The 21,690-nt window shown below is 38.5% G+C and overlaps 1 protein-coding gene across 7 annotated transcripts in view; it reads right to left on the bottom strand.

The window, feature by feature from the left end:
• The window catches only part of SMARCA1 (SNF2 related chromatin remodeling ATPase 1), a 74,570-nt gene extending 56,343 nt beyond the window's left edge, over positions 1–18,227 (bottom strand). For 4 of the 7 annotated variants that reach the window (XM_084790724.1, XM_084790720.1, XM_084790725.1 and 1 more), the window contains exons 1-8: positions 17,884–18,227; positions 12,673–12,774; positions 9,763–9,929; positions 9,336–9,436; positions 9,147–9,247; positions 5,398–5,577; positions 1,549–1,704; positions 249–380 (exon numbers count right to left, since the gene is read on the bottom strand). In XM_084790724.1, coding sequence (XP_084646850.1) covers positions 249–380; positions 1,549–1,704; positions 5,398–5,577; positions 9,147–9,247; positions 9,336–9,436; positions 9,763–9,929; positions 12,673–12,774; positions 17,884–18,057 — 1,113 coding nt within the window. In that variant the 5' untranslated portion in view covers positions 18,058–18,227. The remainder of the gene's footprint in view (positions 1–248; positions 381–1,548; positions 1,705–5,397; positions 5,578–9,146; positions 9,248–9,335; positions 9,437–9,762; positions 9,930–12,672; positions 12,775–17,883) is intronic. The other 3 variants (XM_084790721.1, XM_084790723.1, XM_084790726.1) reach the window with 2 other exon arrangements.
• Positions 18,228–21,690: the final 3,463 nt, after the last annotated feature.

Genomic DNA, 21,690 nt, shown 5'->3' with positions numbered 1-21,690 from the left:
CTCTGCATACACACACATCATAGCCACACAAAAATAATAATAAAGGAGAAAAGGGTGGGACAGAGGGAGGGAGGGAGTGATGTAGGAAGGGAGGGAAGAGCGTAGATGAATCTAAACATTCGGAAAATATATTAAGATATATGGCTTGGAGCTGGGATTGGAGATTAGTAGTAAAGTGTTAGCTAAGCACCCTGGGTCCAACCCTGAGTACCACCGCCTTTCACACAAGTACTTTGTTTTAAACTTACATCTGCAGAATTAAAGACATCCGGCAATAAGAAGTTAAGTAATGCCCAGAGTTCATGCAGATTATTCTGCAAAGGTGTCCCAGTTAGAAGTAAGCGATTAGTTGACTTGAACTCACGAACAATCTCGGAAAGCTAAAATTAAATAAATAAATGAGTAAATAAATAAATACTTTTTAAAGTAGTAGTTATTGTTCTGGTTCTTGGAATACTCAACATTCAGTTATATACTTCACTCAATTCATTCATAATACACTGACTTGACAATTAATTTTCTATGGAAAAATATCCTACTTCAGGTGGCATTGCTACAATAAAGGACAACCAAACACTAATATCTTAGACATTTCCACACCTGAAAGAACAAAATTCATATTTGCATCTGAAATCCCTCCCCCATGATGAAAATTTTTAGTTCTCCAATTTGGGTCTCAGAAAATCAAACGTCTTCTATTGGATCCAAGCTATCACTTTATATAACAAAATCTTCAACCCACCAACCATGTTCATCTACATGCACAGCTAAGCTCCAACTCGGCCTGCTCACAGTCATTCAGCTCCAGAATGGAGCTCATTGCCCCTGATATTATGTATTAACATTTCGAGTTTCAGACCACAACAATATGACAAAAACATAAAATCAGTAATTTTAGAAAAATCCTATTTTCATAATGCTCTTAATGAAGCGATTATTCTTTAACATGCGTCCTCTTATCAAGTATTAGTTCCAATGTGAAATTAGTATGATCCACCTGGTGGTTTTGCTCCAGTTCTGTCCCTGTTTCTCCCAAAGTAGCCCAGTGATCCAAAGAGAGCTTCATCATTACAAGTGAAGTTTTTCCTACTGTTGATGAAGTTGAATGGCAACAAATAATTGATATTTTTCAATATTAACACCAGATTCTAATTCACACAAATAAGATAATTCCAAAAAAGACTCCTATTTTTAATCCATAGGAATACACATAAGTAGCTCCTCAATAAAAAAATAAGTCAATGTAAATGATATTTGTACACCAGTTATTCTCAACAATATTAAAATAATGTAGCATGAAAGAGTTAGGCTGCAACAAGAGAGACTGCAAATAAATATCTAATTTGCATTGAAAATCAGTGCTCAACTTTTATTGGTCCTGTATTGAATAATTTAGCCTTTATGGGCACTTTGAAAACTGATCGTCATTCACATTCTAGGAATAAAACCACAATATTCTATTATTTATTTTTTATTTTAAACACAGAAAAGTGAACAAACGAGCCTACAAAGTAAATGAAAAGTTGACTAGAGTTATTGAGAACTTACCTTAGATTTTTCATTTTTTATTCTGTGAGCTTCATCAATGACTAAGTATCTCCAATGGAACTTTTTAAACACAGATTTCTCTTTAATTACCATCTCATAAGAAGTCACACAAACATCCCACTCTCCCGGCATCATTTCATCACGAATAAAAGCAGCCTGATGCAAAATAAAGTGTGCTATATTAGATTATGTTGACAATGAGATCACCAAAGCAAACTATCTGGGGGATACTGAGAGCTTTATAGGACATCATAGATCACTTTGTCTAGTTCATTTGCGAAATAGGAAAGTCAGAGCTCAAGAATAACTTTGTGGCCAATAATCGGGCTGTGTTGAGAACATATTTACCAACAAAAGAAAAGCGAAAGCTCACCTTATATGAACAAGAAGATCACTTCATAGCACGAGAGGCCCAAAAGGACATGGGAAAAAATAGCTGAGCACCTAACAATTTCATCTAACAAGCATAAAACATTTAATACATAGTAACATTTCCCACCTTTGGAGACATCTTGTATATTCCTTCATTTCCACGTGGACAAGAATTACGTATTTTGGTAAGGAATTCTAGAAGCTCCTTAACATTTTAGTGGTTATTAATATTATTATAAGGCTACAGATATTGTTTCATAAAGGGACTCTTCTCTATATAGTAAAAGAAGCTATTAAAAAACAGTAAGACTATCTAGAACTACTTTTAAATCTTCACAGGCAGTCGCCACCATAGCAGGCAACTTGACTGAAAACATCTTTAATTAGGATAAACTTCATTCCAGATGTTATAAGCCAAAGTAAAACCACAAAATTTTAGAGGAAGCAGAAAGTCTGTGTGAAAAGGAACTACTTGGTACTGTAACTTCAGAGTTGCAGTGCATGAACAAAATCAATGAGTTATTGCAAAGTCTTTACTTCATAGTTCATAACCATGTACCAGACACACTGTTGATTCATTCAACAATATTTACAAGTGTTAAATATGTATTAAAAGATTTCTTAGATTGACAAGGATGACATAGAAATACCTTCGTAGCCATCTCATAGTTAATTGCTGAGAACTCTGCGGTGGGAGAAGGGGGTGAGGGAAGGAGGTAGGACTGGCAGGCAACGAGTGAGGGGGCTACAATCCAGATGTGAAATGAACAAATTTTAAAAAATAAAATCAAAATAAATCATTTTTTAAAAAAGAAACCCAAGCTTCCTCTTCTAACTTAATAAAAAATATTGCCAACTTTTAGATGTTTTTAGAAGGCTATACATACTACTAGGAAGTTAATTTACATACACATCTGTGTATGTATATTTATATGTGTATTTTTATATGTTGAGTAATAAACAGAAGTGATAAAATGACAGAAAAGGGGGTAATTAAAATTGTAGAGGATTGTGGCAGCGGGAGGGCGGCTGGATTCCCCAATCTCACTGACTCCTAGTAACAGTTTAATCTTCTTTCACTAGTGAAAGATTCAGCCTCATGACTCCTCAAGAATTTCATGGAGTTGAGATTTATTTTATATTTAACTTAACTCTCTTAGAATGTGTGAAACTATGGACCAGATTTAGAGTTAGGTACCTCAATAAAATATTGATGACCACATGACTGCAAAGCTATGCTTTTGCTGGTATTAAAATCGTGCACACTGAAACTCGCTCATAATTGCACACTCAGTAGTGATGTTGGAGTTAAGACCACATCTGTTTCCATGTCCATTAGGTATGAATTCCTCTGTGATAGATTTTTAAAAAGCAATACTGCAGTAGATTTTAAGATGATTTTAACTCAGGAGGCAGAGGCAGGCAGATCCCTGTGACCTCAAGGCCAGCCTAGTCTACAAAGGGAGTCTACGACAGCCAGGGCTACACAGAGAAACCCTGTCTTGAAAAGAAAATGATGATTTTATATCAATCAAGATCAAGAGCAACTCTATATAGACAGGACCAAGAATATCTCTAACAACTTCACAACTTTATAGACATCTAATTTTTCATTATTAAATATTAGCCTCCTAAAGTATTTACCTCCCTCCTCCCCCTCCCCCCCCAAAAAAAACCAGAAAAAATGGAAGGGTCAACATTTGCATGCCATATGATACAAATGTTCAAATGAGTTTACAAATGATCATCTAGAATTATAGATACATCAACATCAATCTCTAAGAACTGAACCTAGCACGTTAATTACTTATGTTATTGATAATTGCTGGTTCTGAAACCTTTAATGATGGACCATAATAAACTGCATTTAACCTGTAGATGTTTGAGTGTGTATATACAAAAAGCAGCTTAAACAATTCCTCAAAGCTACATTTTTGTTTCCCATGGTATGAAATTCTGCTTGTTTGCTATGCTAGTCCATACTGGTGTTTGTTTTTTGTTATTGTTGGGTTTTTTTGTTTTGATTTTTTAATATTGTCATTGCCCACTAACATGAAACCACAACCTATTCATGCGTGATGACTCACAATTTGTAAAATACTGACTTCACAGACTGGCTTTCAAGACTAAGAGACTGTTGTAGTCATCACAGTCCCTGCTTCCCAGAAGGCAAGCAAGCAGAATTTAAGTCCATCCACTCCTCCTCTTTAAAACTCCCAGAGATACTTCATGAAATCTTTGGATTCTATATATCATATTTAAAAACCATTGATTTACATTTTTATGCACTGGGTATGGTGTCTCAAATTTTTAATCCAGTATTCTGGAGGCTGAGGTAGGTGGAGGTGAGTTCAAGGCCAGCCTGGACTACATAGTGAGTTCCAGGCCGACTAAGCCTGCATTTGTGAGACCCTGTCTCCAAATACACACACAGACACACACACACACACACACACACACACACACACACACACACACACACATATATATATATATATAGTACTGTACTGTGAAGACTTTGCTCTTTTACTTATGATCTTCAAGAAATAATTTTAGTAAAGTATGAATATCCTAGAAATGTAATTATGTAAGCAATAGTACTATATTAAGTAATAGCAATGACCAGAAGATTTCTAAGTGACCAATTTGCTACAGAGAAATAGTAGGCTTCAGGAGAAATCAACCTTGTAATTCTAAATTTATGAACTCAGTATTTCAATATTTAAATTATTTATAAGTTACATTTAAATAAATTTAAGCAATTTTTCTTCGAGCAAAATGATAATGATAAAATTACATAATTCATTATGGTACTATTCCACTGAGAGTATCTCTTGATAATTCATCTATCTAAATATGTAAAATAGTATAAAGTTTTATTTTAAACTATGTTCTCTAGAGGCAAAATAAAGACAAAGTTCAATAATATACTTTCTAAGCAAATTATTCTTTTGTGTTTTTGCATAATTTATTACTTTTTGATTGATTCTACTGTCCTAAAATAATTATAGCCTACTAACTGGACCAATACCTAATTTAAATACCTCTCCTTCTCCAGCCAAATCCAAATTTCTAGTATTATCTGAGAATATATGCAGGCGTGTTACAAGTCTTGCATAAATATAAAATGGTGAGGCTCTCTGAAGCCACAGACGATTTCTAGGTGTGGGTAGATGTGTGAATGCACTGAACAAAAGCCTAAACTTCAAACAATTTCCACACTTCTGTCTCCAAAATGGCACAAATGATACAGTACATATTGAAGAATCAACCCAACCCACAAATGTGGGGACTAAATGAATTAGTATATGCAGGATACAGCAGAGCCTAGCTCAGCTCAGAGGCAGCACATCGGAAAGGTTATGTGGTAGGAGTAGCAGCCATTGCTGACTTAAGTGTCTTTAACAGGACTATTGTGCAACTGCAGTCTAGAAACAACATTCTTTGCAGCATTTCTTAAAGCTGTTTCTCACTTACTCTCACGTCTTTGTCTCCAACGAAACAAATAACACGGAGAGATGGAACCCATCGTTTAAATTCATTCATCCAGTTGTGTAAAGTAGACTTTGGAACCAAAACCATGTGGGGTCCAGGAATGTTTCTGTAGTGCTTCAGGTAACCAAGCAAAGCAATGGTTTGTAAAGTCTTCCCAAGACCCTGCATTACCATCACAAGGGGGGAAAGATCACATCAATACACTGTTTTCATTAAACAATGTGTTAGAAACAACATTACAAAAAAATATTTGCCAATTATCTCACATTGGGAATTAGGTTTTTACCAATGAAAGTAAGAAGGGACTTTTTTAAAAGAAGAAAGACACAAAACCACTTCGATTCAGTATTTGTTGTAAGTGGGGAGGGAAAGAACCAAAACTCTGCAGTCAAAATATTGCTTAATAAGTCATCTGTCCATTTTAGACATGCCCACAGTATCTAGGAGCAGGCTGACTGATGGGTAATCATTCTAGTAGGTGCAAAGCTAGGAACTTGGAGGTGTGTTTTTCATTGAAAGTAGACTTCTTTCTCCAGCTTGCCGAGATAGTGGCCTTTCTTTCCTATTGTCCACAACATTATTCCTGGCCAGGCATTAAATATTGGGACTGTGCATCTCAAGAGGCTCACGGCTGTCTACTTACACCTCACACCACACTGTTAATGGCCTTCGGAGTCAGAAAGGAGCCGAGCACTGCAGTGAGAAAAGACCCGAGAGATCGCTAGCTCAGTGTGCTTTTTTAAAGTAATATATCAAACACCCATGAAGCTGGCACCTAGCCCATGGGAAAGGAAACTATGCAGTATACTGTTCAGCCCTTAAAAATTAGAGTCAGCTCTTTAAAATAAGAGTTGGGTGTGGCTCAGTGGAGAGCACATGCTTTGTATGAAGCCCCGGGTTTGATCCCAGCCTCAGGAGTAAAAGTAAACACTAAATAATTAAGCAGCTTTTGCTTAATCTCTAAGCAAAGCATAAGCCTACACTCTATAAACCTAAGCTCAGTGCCACTTTTATGGGCTGCGTCTTATCTGATAAGTCACTTAAGATGGATTGTTATTGACATTATCCACCAAAACCTTAAAATGTTAACGAAACTAATTCTACTTGCAGGAATCCTATGAGAACAATGAGAGGGGCACAGAGAACCTAACAATAAAATTGTCATAGTAGCACTATTTATACTGCACAGCTAACTGTCCAAATGGGTCACAGCAAGAGAGGAGTGGGAGGAAACAATGGGCCATCCTTAGCACTATTAGACAGTAAAAAATTACTTTGACAAAATGTTTCAATGATCTTAAAAATACATGTGAATGTGAAAAAGTCAGAATGCCGAGTTATACATACAATATAATCTCAGCTATACATCTAAAAAAAATTTTTTAAAGAAACATGCCAAAATGTCAACTGTGGTTATTTCTTGATGGTGGAATTGCTACATTATTACTGTTACTTAATTTCTGTTTTTTTTCTAAATTGCATTTATTTTCTGAAATGTCTTCCTTGCTTATAGTAATTAAAACAAGTTGGACATGATGGTATACATCTATAGTCTCAGCTACAGGGGAAGCTGAAGCAGGAGAATCACAAGTTTAAAGCCTGAGCAGTATAATGAGACCTTATCTCAAAAGCAAACATAGAAAAAAGATCGGCATGTAGCACAGTGACAGAGCACTTGCCGAGCGCAGGCACACGGCCCTGGCTTTAAGCTCCAGCACTAGAAATAAAAAAGAAAGGAGAAAAAAGACAATAAAAGATAAGATGGAATTCAAACTTACATGGCATCAGCAAAATCTTGGAGGGTCTTTAGATCGTTTGTCTTAGGTTGTAGCCAAGAAGTTCTTGGGGTAAATAATCTCTGTCCTTCTATTGACATATAAACCAAAACCCTGCCTCTGTGAGCTGAATATGGCCCACAACAGAATAATGTAAATAAAAGCAGCTACCACCCTTTTCTTTAAAAAGCTGCTTGGCCATACACCTATCAGATATCAGTGCTTATGGGACTGGCTATGCTAGATGTCATAAGATGTATATCATCATTTGGCCTTCTGGAGAATAGTGATCAAAACTATGGCTCCTGAGTCTCATAAATAGATATATAACTTTCTCTGTCCCCTTTTTTTTTCTTTTTTGGTTTTTTGAGAGAAGGTTTCTCTGGGTAGCCTTGGCAGTCCTAGACTAGGCTGGCCTTGAACTCACAGCAATCCGCCTGCTTCTGCCCCCTAAGTGCTGGGATTAAAGTCATACGCCACCACACCCAGCTCCTCTGTCCTCTCTTAAATCTAATTTTATTAATTTTGTCTTAAAATAAAAATCTGGGCTTTCATCTAACCCCCTCATCTACTCAATTAGCATCTTATATAGCCTTACTTTTTCTTCAGTTATTTTTTCTTTATTTATTTTCATTTTATGTGCATTGATGTTTTGCCTGCGTGTATGTCTGTGTGAGTGTGTCAGATCCTGGAGTTACAGGCAGTTGTGAACTGCCATGTGGGTTCTGGGAATTGAACCCGGGTCCTTTGAAAGAGCAGTCAGTGCTCTTAACCACTGAGCCATCTCTCCAGTCCCCTTCTTCAGTTATTTTATATGCATGTCCATGATTATCAAAAGACTACCACTTGAGACTCTATCATTATGGAGACTCAACACTGAAGTTGCACACCATGGCTACACCTATAATCCCAACACTCAGAAGGCTAAGGCAAGAGGATTGAAACCCATTAGTCTGAGGCCATTTACTAATGGCCTATAATAGTGAGTTTAGTTACAGGACAACTGAGGCTACATTTATTCATGTATGAATTTGTTCATTCATTCATTTACTTATTGTTTGGTTTATATATCCCCCCTCATTCCTAAGAATATGCCAGGTTACCTATTATAAAAACATAGATCATAAATTAATGGTAAAGCATAAATGAAAAATTATCAAGGAAAAGTCAAGCAGAAGGTAAAACATAAGAAAAAAAAGGACATCCAGGGCACACCTTACAAGTTGAAGAGATGTTCCCTTTTGGCATTGTACTTTACTCTGGCCTCCTTGGAAGCCAAAGTGCAAACAAAAACAAACAGGAAACCTCTATTTGATCTTTGTGCCATGCAAAAGGCTATATTCTACAGGTTATTTGAACAGTTGCAAACTACAAACATTCCTTTGCAGGCTGAAGACATAGTTCAGAGGTTAAGAGCGCTTGTTGTGACAGAGGCCTGGGTTCCACTCCTGACACTCATGTGGTAGCACACAATCATCCATAAACTCTAGTTCCAGGGGATCCTACAATCTCTTCTTTCCTCCCTGGACACTGCAAACACGTGGCGCACATACAGGCAAGCAAGCCACTCACACACATAAAATAAAATAAATAGATATAAAATGTAAGTCATTTTACAACTAAATAAGCTTTCCAGCATAGGACTTGAGAGAAGTTCAGAACAGGTAGTTCAAATTTACTTAAAAAAAAGAAAGAAAGAAAGAAAGAAAGAAAGAAAGAAAGAAAGAAAGAAAGAAAAACTTCTAGTAAGCCGAGCATGGTGGCGCACGCCTTTAATCCCAGCTCTCAGGGAGGCAGAGGCAAGCAGATTGCTGTGAGATCGAGGCCAGCCTGGTCTACAAAGCGAGTCCAGGACAGCCAAGGCTACACAGAGAAACCCTGTCTCAAAAAACCAAAACAAAGAAAAAAAAAAACCTTCTAGTAACTCAGAACATACTTTAAATTCCAGTGCCTTACCATTTCGTCAGCCAAAATACCATTGACTCCATTTTCATACAAAGAGATCAACCAGTTTAGTCCTCGAATCTGATAATCTCTCAGGGGTCCGCCTTTCACATCTGAAAACAGAAAGGAAGAACCTCTCTTACTTTTACCAGTATACTCAAGGAAACTTGTCCTCCAACTGAGCTGTAATAAAGTACTCACAAGAAGGCGAGACCTCAAATCGAACACACACATTTGATGTTTTCCTACTCTCTGACAGCAGTTCTTCATCCTCCTCTTGTTCTGTGCGCCTGTGGCGATAACTAAAGTGAAGAAAAAAAAAAAACTTTCACATTCAACGTCAGTCAACACTGAGGCACCAAGTTAGCTCTGCTAACATCTCTTATTTAAAAAGGAATGTGTTATCTAGTGTCTGGCACAGAATGCGGCAGAAGCAGTCAATGTTTTCTTGTTTTGTTTTGTTAACTAATTAAGTTCTCAGAGGGAAAAATAACAAATATTGTTGTCTCCAACACATGTTTATATTGCCAATAATCATACTATTCATCTAACGTTACACTGAGCAAATGAAATGGGAAAGAGGGAGGCACAAAGAGAAAGGGGAGAAAATAGAAAGAAGTGCGCGTACTCTCCAGCAGAAACCAAGCTCTGCTTGTCCTCTTTCTTTACTCGAGGATGTCCCAATTTCATGTTGAGAGGAGACGTTGGAGACTTCTGTGCTGAAGGTTGAATAAAATGCGCGAAAAGTTCTGTCTGCTTCAACAAAAACTCAAACCTCTTCGCTCGGTCTGCTTTCTAATATTCAAAAGGAAAAAAAGTCAAGATTTTTCTTTTCATATTCACTCAAAATTATTTATCAAACAATTATATTCTGCCTCACTAATGCAATATCCTGTTTTTTAAACATAGTAATCTACTGAATTCCCTTCAGAAATCCATGAGGTAGTCACTAATGTCATACCCATTTTGCAGATGATAAAATGAAGGTTCCCAAACTTCCATGGCTTGGAAGCAACCAATTTTTACAATGCTATTTCAAACAGTTGGAACAGAAGAAGAACGACCTAACAAGTTTAGTAAATGTTCCGAGAAGAAATGTAACCTTGGGAGTGGAGGTGTAGTGCAGTGGGTAGAGCACTGTCAGCTCAGTTCTCAGTGCCCAATATGACAAAAGGACCAAAAAGTCAAAATTAGAAAACTAATCCTCTTTCTGAAAATGATACTCTTTTCCTTAATAATAGAACACATTAAGTATCAACTATGTATTTCCTAAACATAGAAATACAGATTAATTGGAAGCAGGCATGGTAGCGCACAACTTTTTTATCCCTAAGACCCAGAAGGCAGAGGCAGGAGGATCTCTGTGAGTTCAACTTAACTTTGAGAATTACTAGGGTGCATTTAGAAATTATGGAAATTGTCAGGTGTGGTGGCGCATGCCTTTAGTCCCAGCACTCGGGAGGCAGAGGCAGGCGGAGCACTGTGAGTTCGAGGCCAGCCTGGTCTACAAAGCAAGTCCAGGACAGTCAAGGCTACACAGAGAAATCCTGTCTCAAAAATGAAGACGAGGAGGAGGAGGAGAAGAAGAAGAAGGGAGGGAAGGAAGAAATAAATTATGGAAATCATGGAATACAGTATCAGCTGCTCTCAAAAATATTCTTTCTTTGAGTTATATCAATCTGGAAAATTATATTTTATGCTACTAGTATGTAAGGTTTCTACACAAAGGTACAGAACTTAGAGAAAAAATATAGGCACACACAGATGTGAAATAGTTAATATGTATTAAGTACCGAATGCTGCTATGCAGTCTAAAATTTCAATAAGCTCTGAAGCATTATATATAACTTATAAATAAAAATATATAACATCAAAATAAATTGGTTGTTTAGTTTTTTTAAGATGCCTGTTTGTTTTCTAATAAGAAATAGAAAGAAAGGGTGTGGATCTAGATGAGAAGTGAGGTGAAGAGAATCTGAAGAATTAGATAATACTTTTGATCAAAGAAAAAGAGAAAAAAATAAAATAAACTGGTTCACCACAAAAACCTTAAAAGATCAAGGGATATCCCTCATCCTAGATAAAGAAAGAAATAAAGATTGTCTTTTTATTTACAGTTACTTTATGACCATTCAGCAGAAAATGCTTGCTCACTGGTGAAAATGTAATAATTATTCCAGAAGCTTTCAGGAGAGTTCACTAGCATAGATACAAGACTTAAAAAAATACATTCAGATGACAAGCTGGAAGGAGGCCAAACCTTTTCCAATCCACATTATCCTCTCTGGAATGTTGTTTTTAGAACTGTTAAAACATTAACTGTCTCCTTAGATGTGGTCTTAAACATTAAGGCACTGACTCTTGTAAAATAGCTATCAGCAACTGAAACATGTAGTTCCTCTCTATTTTTAAGACTACAAAAATAGTCCTTTGGGGGGGGGGGCGGGAATCAGTTTCAATTACCTGTTCAGTTCTCAGTGACTGAAAATTAAACAAATCACAAAGTAATATATGAGGTTCAACTAAAATTACACTAAATTGTGTAATACTTTCATGAACTGGCTAAATACGCTTGACCATGCCTCTAAAGGTGTATTAAAAGGCTGCACATTTCCTGAATGTATACATTCGTTTTTATACAAAGTAAGAAGGAGAAATACTGATCTGGCCTTGTGGCTGCATTTCCCTCAGGGTACAAAGCCACACTGATATTGCCACTGATAGTTTTATCACTAACTATGCAAAATGTATTGGTCTTACAACACCTTAACTTTGGGTAAAGAATACTGAGCAAAACTCAGACATGACGTCTTATCTCAACAATTCCACATAGTTTCTGTAACACTTAATTTTCTGCTTTGAAAATGAGATGGATTTTTTTTTCAATAAAAAGTAATTTTTGGCTAGGGAGATAGTTCAATAAATAAAATGCTTGTCACAAAAGTGTGATGTCCTGACTTCAGATCCCTAGCACCCACATAAAAAGATGAGTACAGTGGCACACACCCATACTCCCAGCATTGGCAAAAAGGAAATGTGTGGATCTCTAGTGTTCACTGGCCATCCAGCCTCAGCAAATCTGTGAACTCTTGGTGAAGTCAGTAAAAAAAAAGTTAAAGTGGAGAGTGAGAAAGGAAGAAATCCACCCAAAACCCTTTCTCAGGTTAAGTCAGAGGGACTCAGGATCAAAAATAAGGTTGACCGTGATTGAGGAAGAGCACACACACACACACACACACACACACACACACACACACACACACTTGTTGTGATCATTTAATATATTAAATTACATTTGTACTCTGAAATCTGATTATGCATCATAAACAGACAGCCAAGTCTTTTACATCTTTCATATCTTTATAAAAATTAACTATAAGCCATGTGTGGTAGTATACATAAATAATCATAGAAGTCAGGAGGCTAAAACTGGGACAGTGACAAGCTCAGTATCAGTCTGTGATTAGATAACCAGACCTGACTCACAAACAAACAAACAAACAAACAAAAAAGAGAAACATAGTGTCCGCTACCTTACCAAGGGTATATTTACCATTTTCTCTTCGTATTCTGGGTCCATTTCTTTTTCAGACTTGGAAGCTTTAGCAGCAAGTTTGAGTTGAAATGGAGAAGTGGTTTTCTAGAATTTCAAAGGAAATAAACATCAGCCAATTGCAAAGCAAAGTCTTTAAGCTGGTCGACGTTTTCCCTTGAAGAAAGCCAAAAGTAATTAGATAGCTTGATAGATAAATCACTGAGGGGCATGCATGCAGCAATGATGAGAGGAAGTTATGAAGCAAGCCTTGTGATTAATCCAGTTCTGTGCACCTGAGGTCCAATAAAAAAAAACTAAAATATCAGAGAGATGACATTAATTAGAAGAAAATCCAAAAATAAAACACTGAGCCTTTTTGTCTATTTTTTTTTAATTAAAGCAGAAGAAAAATGTAACCATAAAATAAGAAACTTCGAAGTCCAGAACAGGATAATGTTCATCCACAAACCAAAAAAATTCAAGAAATGTAAATAATAACTCTCCCAAACACTTCGTTATATACTGGAAACAAGCCAAACTTTCAGAACAAAAGACTTTGGCTTCTGTTCCTAAAATGACATTTTTGAAATTTGTTTTTCTAGACTAAGGCATGTATATTTTTAATATATATTATTAATTTATTCATATTACCTCTCAATGGTTATCCCATCCCTTGTATCCTCCCATTCCTCCCTCCCTCCCATTTTACCCTTACTCCCCTCCCCTATGACTGTGACTGAGGGGGACCTCCTCCCCCTGTATATGCCCATAGGGTATCAAGTCTCTTCTTGGTAGCCTGCTATCCTTCCTCTGAGTGCCACCAGGCCTCCCCCTCCAGGGGACATGGTCAAATATGGGGCACCAGAGTATGTGAGAAAGTCATATCCCACTCTATACAGTGTGACATGATCTCATACACTTAACACAACCCAATGGTACAGCTTCAAATTAGTCACATTATTTCCTCTGAAAAGAAAACTATTCTGACTATTCATATTATGAAAATATTTTATATGACTGATTCATCAGTGCTATTCTCTATTAACTGTTAATATTTTTAAGTTATAATTTGGTGGACATTAGCATCAATTAGTAACTTGAGACATCTAAAATAATCTGGCAATACAGGATTAATATCTTGTACATCCCACACTTTGTAAAAACAAGCCTATTGATTTAAATATCAGAATGTACATAGAGTAAATATCCTTCTCTAAAAAAATCAAAAGATAAATAATAAAAACAAAGATCTATCCATTCAGATCAAAACCAAGAATATTTGAGCTTGAACACAGACTTTGCAGAAATTAAAACACAAATATTTTGAGAAAGCACAAGAAAGGAGGTCACTTTTATCACAGCTTTTGTCAACCTGAGTTTGAAATCTTCCATAATAATTCAGCACCAGAACGTGACCTTAAACATGAAAAAAAAAATGCCTCTAATAATTAATGACTGTCTTTCGACATTTACTAAAAGTCTTATCTTTAGAAAATTCAAACAATGATTATGGAGCTTGACATTGGTCAGACTCCTAATTTGGAGCACTAACCACATAACAAGTATGTGGAGTTACAGCATCTCATGTATAGTGATGAACTACATGAGATGTCTTAGAGGTAATTCTGGATGTATTCTAATAGAAACTGAGAAAGACACTCTCAGTATCAACGCCTTCAATCCCAGCACTTGGAAGGCAGAGGCAGGTGGAGCCATGTACATCTGAGGCCAGCGAGCGCTATGTAGAGAGACTCTGCCTCAAAAAAAAGTCACATATACTATGTCTCATTTTCAAATCAATGAAATTTTAGATATCAAAATTCACACTCTCTTAAAAGTTCAATGAGGTGGAGTTTTCAAGTTTTCCAACAGTAGCAATTCCCTCCCCACCCCTCTCTCTCTCTCTCTCTGTGTGTGTGTGTGTGTGTGTGTGTGTGTGTGTGTGTGTGTAGAAAACTTCATTTTCAGAGAATTACATCTCAGAAAAACATTTTATTCATTACTTCTGTGCTTCAAACTGAAATGACACATTAACTGAATCCCTCATCTTGAGCAGTACTATTAAACGCTATGGATAATCACTTCATCAGCATTACTTCCACACACATTTTTTATTTTTTTAAAGGCCTACCTTTCCAACCTTCTCATTCCACATGACTATGTGTCCCAAAATACATTTCTCATACAAGACAGATAAATTGTAAAAAGGATTTTCTAGTGGATTACTTGTAGATTTTACTATCTTATAGTCTTTTGTATATTTAACTTTTTGGACCATTTCTTACATATGCACAATATATTATGGTCTTTTTCACACCTCTTTTCTTACCCCTTCTACTTCTTCATCCCAACTAGTGCACCGCTACTTTCCTGCCTTTTTTTATGTGCAGATCTTATAGTCTTGAAGCCTGAAGAATGTAGCGCAAGATCACCAAAAAAAAATTTGACTTAAAGACCATGACCTTGGTTTTGTACTCCATGGCAAACTACCATCTTCCTAGTTCTATATTCTTAAATTATCCAACCTAAGAACTTACTTAACCAAGTAAGTTTAATAACCAGAAGGTTAGAAAAAAATACCCCTGTATGAGCTAAATGTTACAGTCAGTTCACGGGGAGCTCATGTACGTGTTTCAGCAGGAAAGCAGAAGAGTGCTTTACCCTTATTCTTATCTAATCCTCCCTCGTTTGATATTCTAGCTTTGCACACCCCAGGAGATGAAAGCAGTAGCAAACAACATGGTAAAGACTACTAAAACGTGGACACCAGGAATAGATGACAGAACTCCAGAGCTAAAATGCTTGTTCTTCTACAGGAGCATTCTTTATCCTTGGGGTTGAGCATCACTTATATTTTCACATTTTATGATAGTTAAATTCTTCCTCATGAAAGTAGATGAGGTCTTTAAAAAGGATTGAGGAGACAGAAAAATATTACAAACAAATAATTAGAGGTTGTTACTACTAAAAGAGTCTGAAATTGGTCGTTTAGTTAAGGGAAAACAACCTGTTTTGCTGTTCCTGGCCTGTCACTGGCCTTGTAACACTGTCAAAGTACAGTAACCAATGACTATTAGGAAAGGATAAAGATGTGCCCCTTATAGACTCAAGGTCGTACAAAATACACGTAATGTGTTTAAAGGATTTATGTGTGTTTCTATACATCTGTGTGGGCATATGCACATGTTTGTGTGATGGTTCCAGGCACTAAGTGTGGGGTACAACAGAGAGCATCAAGTGTCCTCTTCTATCTCTTTCCACTTATTTCTTGATCCAGAGTCTCTCCCTCAACCAAGAGCTGCCTTTTCTTCACTAGCCATGCAGCCACCAAGCCCTATCTCTGTCACCCTCAAAGATGAGGTCTTCAGGTATGTGCAGACACAGTGTGTTACATGGTGGGTGGAACCCAAATTCTAGTCTTCATGATTGTATATCAAGATCTCTTAACCCTTTCTCTCATACCAGCCCAAACTTAGCGTTTAAAGACAATTGAAAATAATAATTTAAAGAATGACCAAAATAGGAAATTAGAGACCCAGGAAATGCAGCTCCTATCCTGAGTGGATAAATGAAGTTTCAACCATAATAGTGTCTAGAGCTCATGAACATACAGCAACACACTTCATGCTTATTACATATATTTTTATTGATTCCCCAGTTCTTTTACAATGGAAATCCAAAATTTTATACAATTTCAAAATTCAACATTGACTACCAGAAGAAGAGGAGGAGGAGGAGAGGAAGAGGAGGAGGAGGAGGAAGAAATAATTAGAACTTACATTTGCCCAATCCCGGGAATAAAAGGCACTAGACACATTTCTGAATTTCTCAACCAAATATTTAGTATTTGGCCCAGCTTTAATCATCAATGTTGTTGCACTGATCCATGTAGCACACATCTTACATCCAGTTTTCCGTGGTTTTTCACCTAGCACTACGGTTGTCTTTCTGGTTAGTCAATCACTATGAGACTTAAGTAACTGCTGGATTTAGCACTATTCTTGTAATTCAAGGCAAAAGGTTTTGATTTAGTCATATAGCATTGTATAATGATTCACACAAAGCCATTTGAGATCTCTAAAGCATAATTTCAATTAGCTAGCATTTTTCAATCACCATGTGTATTGTAAACCCACCGATAAACGATCTGTTTTGCAATTTTATTATATATCAGAACGTCTTGTGCTTCGTCCTATTCTTTGGCATCAATTTTTCAAAGCATTGTATAGTTTTACTTACACATTCATGTGAGATAATACCTACTTCTTGGATTTGTCTGCAATAGGTGTGACAGAAGTCCTCTCTGCTGTGTCAGTAGTATAGTTCATCCTACAGAGTAGGACTTTTCCACATTTTTTTTTTAAATTGCCTGTGTCCAGGAGGCAAGGGAAGTAAAAGACTGGAAGGCCAAAGGCCAGATAAGGGGATCATCTGGGTGGCCTGGAGTGAAACACTATACCATCAGGGGCGGGGCGGGAGAGGGTAAGAGTGCAAAGGTTGGAAATTTTCCTGAGACAGCAAGCATGGTTCCTCAGTGTGAGGATTGTAAGGTAAAGTGCGGAGAGGATGTTTTCTTGACTTGACACCCCCTCCTCACCATGAGGCAGGGATCAAAGGAACAAGGGAGTTTTTTTTTTTCTGTAATCCCAAAGACAGACAATGTCGATCAAAGCAAGCATTTATCTCCCAGCCATTCTTCTTTTCCCCTCCCTTCTCCTCTACCACAAGCACCTTGAAATTTAAATTACAAAAATAAGCCCCAGCCAAACCCCCTTCAGCGTGATGGTGGGACTGAAGGGCCCAGATTTCCCAGGCAGAGGCCGACGGGAAGAGGGGGGTAGAAGAGCGAGCAAGGAGAGAGGCGGAGGCTTTTTCCTGCACAGCCCCATCCCCCACACCGTTCCCCCAGTTCCGGGAAGGTAGAGGGGGACCCGGGGCTAGAAGAGACTTGGGGTTCAGATTCGGGACACCCCACCACCCTGCATCGGACCCCCCCCCCCGCGCCCTGCCCCGCCCCCGCCCAGCAGGCGGCTGGCAGGAAAGGGGGAGGGGAAAGAATGCTAGATGGTTCTGCCGCCCCCTCTGCCCCCATCCCTGCAGAGATCTCGATACCTGTCGGCGCCAAAAGGTCGGGATTTGGGACCCCGTGAGAGGTTAGGCACAGGCTCTGTCCCGCACACACAGAGCGCGCGCACACACCCCTTTCCTATTTACCTCCTTCTTCTTCTCGCCCTTCTCAGTGGCCGTGGTGGCTTCGGTGGCGGCGGCAGCCGCTCCCTCCTCCTTAAAGGTGGACGGCCCAGGCTGCTCATCCTCTATGACCACGATCGTGGCTCTAGCATCCGAGACTGCCACGGTGGCTGCCTCTGTGGCCGTGTCCGACTCCATGGCGTTGGAGCGGGAAAGATGAGGGGGAACGAGGAAGGGGAGAAGGGAGGCTCCTGGGCGGCAGCAGTGGCTGCACTGAGAAGAGCTAGACAGCAGGGGTAGGGAATTACTAGCTTCCAACCCCTTCGCTCGCCCCCCACCTTCTTTAAATAACCCTCAACCCTGCCCCACTTCCGTCCACCCACCCTACGTCATGGCCTCCCCTCATCCCTCCCCCTCCGCCCCCCCACCACCAATCGCGAGACTCCCCCTCCCCACCCAGAGCCCAGGCTGGTCCCACACGACCAACTGTTGCCTGGCTGTGAGGTGCACTCAGAGGTAGAGGACGGAAACCCACAGCTCACGGCCCCTTAAAAATTCTGCTCCTCCATATGGCCCCACCAGTGAGCCCGAGTTCCCCTCACAGATGTGTGCAGAAGAAATCATTTCCCTTAAGTCTGTTCTACCTATTCTGCACCTCTGTGTATTGAGGTGCTCTCTCTTTTCTTGCACAAAGAACTCCTCTGCTTATGACTGCACTGTAGAAGGTTTTTCTCAGTATAGTTTTGCTTTGGAAAGCCCAGAACCCGTCTGGGGACTTCCCTTTCCCAATTTTCTGAAAAAAAAAATTAGATTGATGATACACATTCACCTTCAGAGACTTTGCTGAAAGATAATGTGAATCACTTGATGGCAAAGATTCCCTTAGAAGGCAAACTCTGACTCAGAATTTATGAATATGTGTTTTGCTTTCCATTCTGAATTTCTCAGATGGCCAATACATTGGAATCCTTCTGTTGACTGCACCCCTGAATTTTAAAATTCAGGGGGAACAATGTCAAAATCCTCCACAAAACCTAGGGCAACTTGTGATAGGCTACCTAATATTGGTCATTAAATCAAACAGCTATGATTTTAGATTTTGCTTCTGTTTTGTTCACACCTTTATAGTAATCAATGATCACTGAATGTATTTTGTAAAAGGCACAAATATGTAGAAACATAACTATTAATTATTGCTTCTATGTCTCCCCATCATTTATCAACAACGGAAAGATTGACATCCTAGCCTTTAAAGTTCAGTCATTAGAGATGACAGACAACAAAACACATAAGAAACAGCACACCAAACAACCACAAAGCATATGGTTTCCAGAATGCAGCAAATGCTTTCCAAAGCAGCTGTCACATGGTTAACTTCCGTCAGCATACCTTCCTAAACAACCTATCTAAAATAAAGTGTGGCTTGTGCAAACAGTAACATAGCAATCAGGCGACCCCAAACAGTGTCTTTTACTGGTCACCCATGCCCTATTGTGAATGGATGACCAATTCTGTCCCTAAACCAGTTAATCTTTCTCTCCCTCTTGCTCTCCCTTGCCCTCTCCCCCTCCTTACTCCACTCTCCCTCTCCCTCCTTCCCCGCCACACACCCCAACCCCGCCACCTCTCTCTTTTGAGGTAGGGTCTTGCTCTGTATCCCAAGCTGACCTTTGCAACAATTCTTCTGTCTTAGCCTTTCAAGCCCCAAGACTACAGGCATGAGCAACCATGGTCAAATGTTAAACACAAAAAAATAGACTAGGAAGAAGCTGATGACTGAAGGGGTGTACCACAAAGAGGGGAGAAGAACCTGACGATACTATCTTCTCATTTTACCTTCATTATGTGTGGATCCCTCCACCCCAGTCCGATGTTCATATTTCTTACTGAAATACAGACATGAAATATCTAATGATGTCTCAGTATAAAAATAGCTGGTATTAAGAAGAGACTTGATACCCTATGAGCATATACAGGGGGAGGAAGTCCCCCTCAGTCACAGTCATAGGGGAGGGGAGTAAGGGTGAAAGTGGGAGGGAGGGAGGGAGGAATGGGAGGATACAAGGGATGGGATAACAATTGAGATGTAATATGAATAAATTAATAAAATATATTTTTTAAATGCCTGGTATTCCTGAAGCAGCAGATTCCATTAAAAAGGAGGAGGAGGAGGAGGAGAAAAAGAAGAGGAGGAAGAGGAAGAGGAGGAGAGGAGGAGGAAAATTAAGTCAACTAACTGACGATCTGAATATGAATTTTCTATTAAAATACTCAGATACATTAAGGGATGCAAAATCTTACCCCTTCCCCACTACCTGTACAATCTCCCCAATCATTTAAGTCCTTGGGAGACAAGTTACAGAAGGCCTGAAGGGACACAGTAAGTTACATATACCTACCAAACAGAGGAAAGAGAGGATTTTTCTTTTTTTATTCAAACTTCAACTGAGAGAAGGTAGAATTCCCTTTTTATTGTCTGCAGCTTATAGAAAAAGTAGAAAGGCCCAATAAATATGTGTTACCTGTTGCTGTGTCCCTACTAATAAGGGCACTGTGTGATGTAGTTTGCTCATTGCTACTATATGTATTTCTGGCACACCATAGATTAAATTCACTTTCATCAGGAAAGCTTTCTCTGTGTGAACATGTGTTCCACATTCCAAGAGAAGAATTTGGGAATTGATTGAGGGGAATAGACCATATTTCTACTTTGGCACTTTCCCATGTATGTATAATGTGGTCTTTTCTTTTTGAGACAGTGTGGCTGAAAGTGCATTCAAGTGTACAAATCTAGCTGAAAAGGTTGATGCTTAGTCAATAGACTTTACCACAGGATTCATGTAAATATTGGTCTTTGGCTTATGGCAACAGCTGTTATTTACAGAGCATGTACCCTCCTATTTGCGAATCTGCCTAGAATTCATGATCTGTAGACTTTGTGCAAGTCAGCTCGCTTATGATTATCAACACCCTGCTCTAGCTGCTTCTACTCTGCTATGAACTTGTGTTTTGAAATGGTCTTTAATTGTGCTATTCCATTGGGGTTGGAGAACAAGGCAAATGCTTATAAAGAACCAGAGCCATGTGAATCCAGGAATCTCAAAACTAATATTGCCTCTGATACTAGACGTCTCTTTTGGCAGATATGACTATCATAGAAGTTGTGCAGTTGTTGCTTCAACAGAGTCAGACACGTCCAGTAGCTACCAAAATGCATGTTTACTCATGGTATTCAATTATTTCACAAAATTCATAAAGACCATTTAAAGGGCTTGGTGTTCCATGGGAACCACATGGTGGCTTCAAACAACATCATTATCTTTAGAAACTAGTACACAGGATTGTGGTCATAGTATCTTGGTTGCAGCTATGATACCAGTCTACTTTTTCATCTTTTTCTTTAATTTATGGTAGTGGCATTTTTAACGCCATATGTTCTTTGTGATGATGGTGTTAAGGAAAAGCATGTAATACTACATCAGATGGTGTACTATATTCTTTCTCTTACTATTTAAGTTTTCTGTAGTAAATTTATTTTATAATTGCTTAACAGCTTCATACAGCTATATAATTAATTAGAGTCATGTTTGCCCCATTCCCCTCTTATACTTCTCCTTCTCCTGTTGCATCCCTTCTTCTCAGCAAGTCACAATTTCCTTTCACATTTTCCTTTTGTGTGTGACACACTGAGTTGAATTAGGAACTTTGCCCATACATGAGTAGGAGGCTATTTATATTACTAAGAGTGATTTATCAGTGGCTACCCCTACCAAAGAAAATAACACCCCTCTCCCAACAACACTTAACAGCCAGCAGTCCTTCATGGAGAGA

This window comes from Acomys minous (assembly GCF_964271855.1).
Source record: "Acomys minous genome assembly, chromosome: 7".
NCBI lineage: Eukaryota > Metazoa > Chordata > Mammalia > Rodentia > Muridae > Acomys > Acomys minous.
This window is presented reverse-complemented; position numbering and strand designations above follow the sequence as displayed.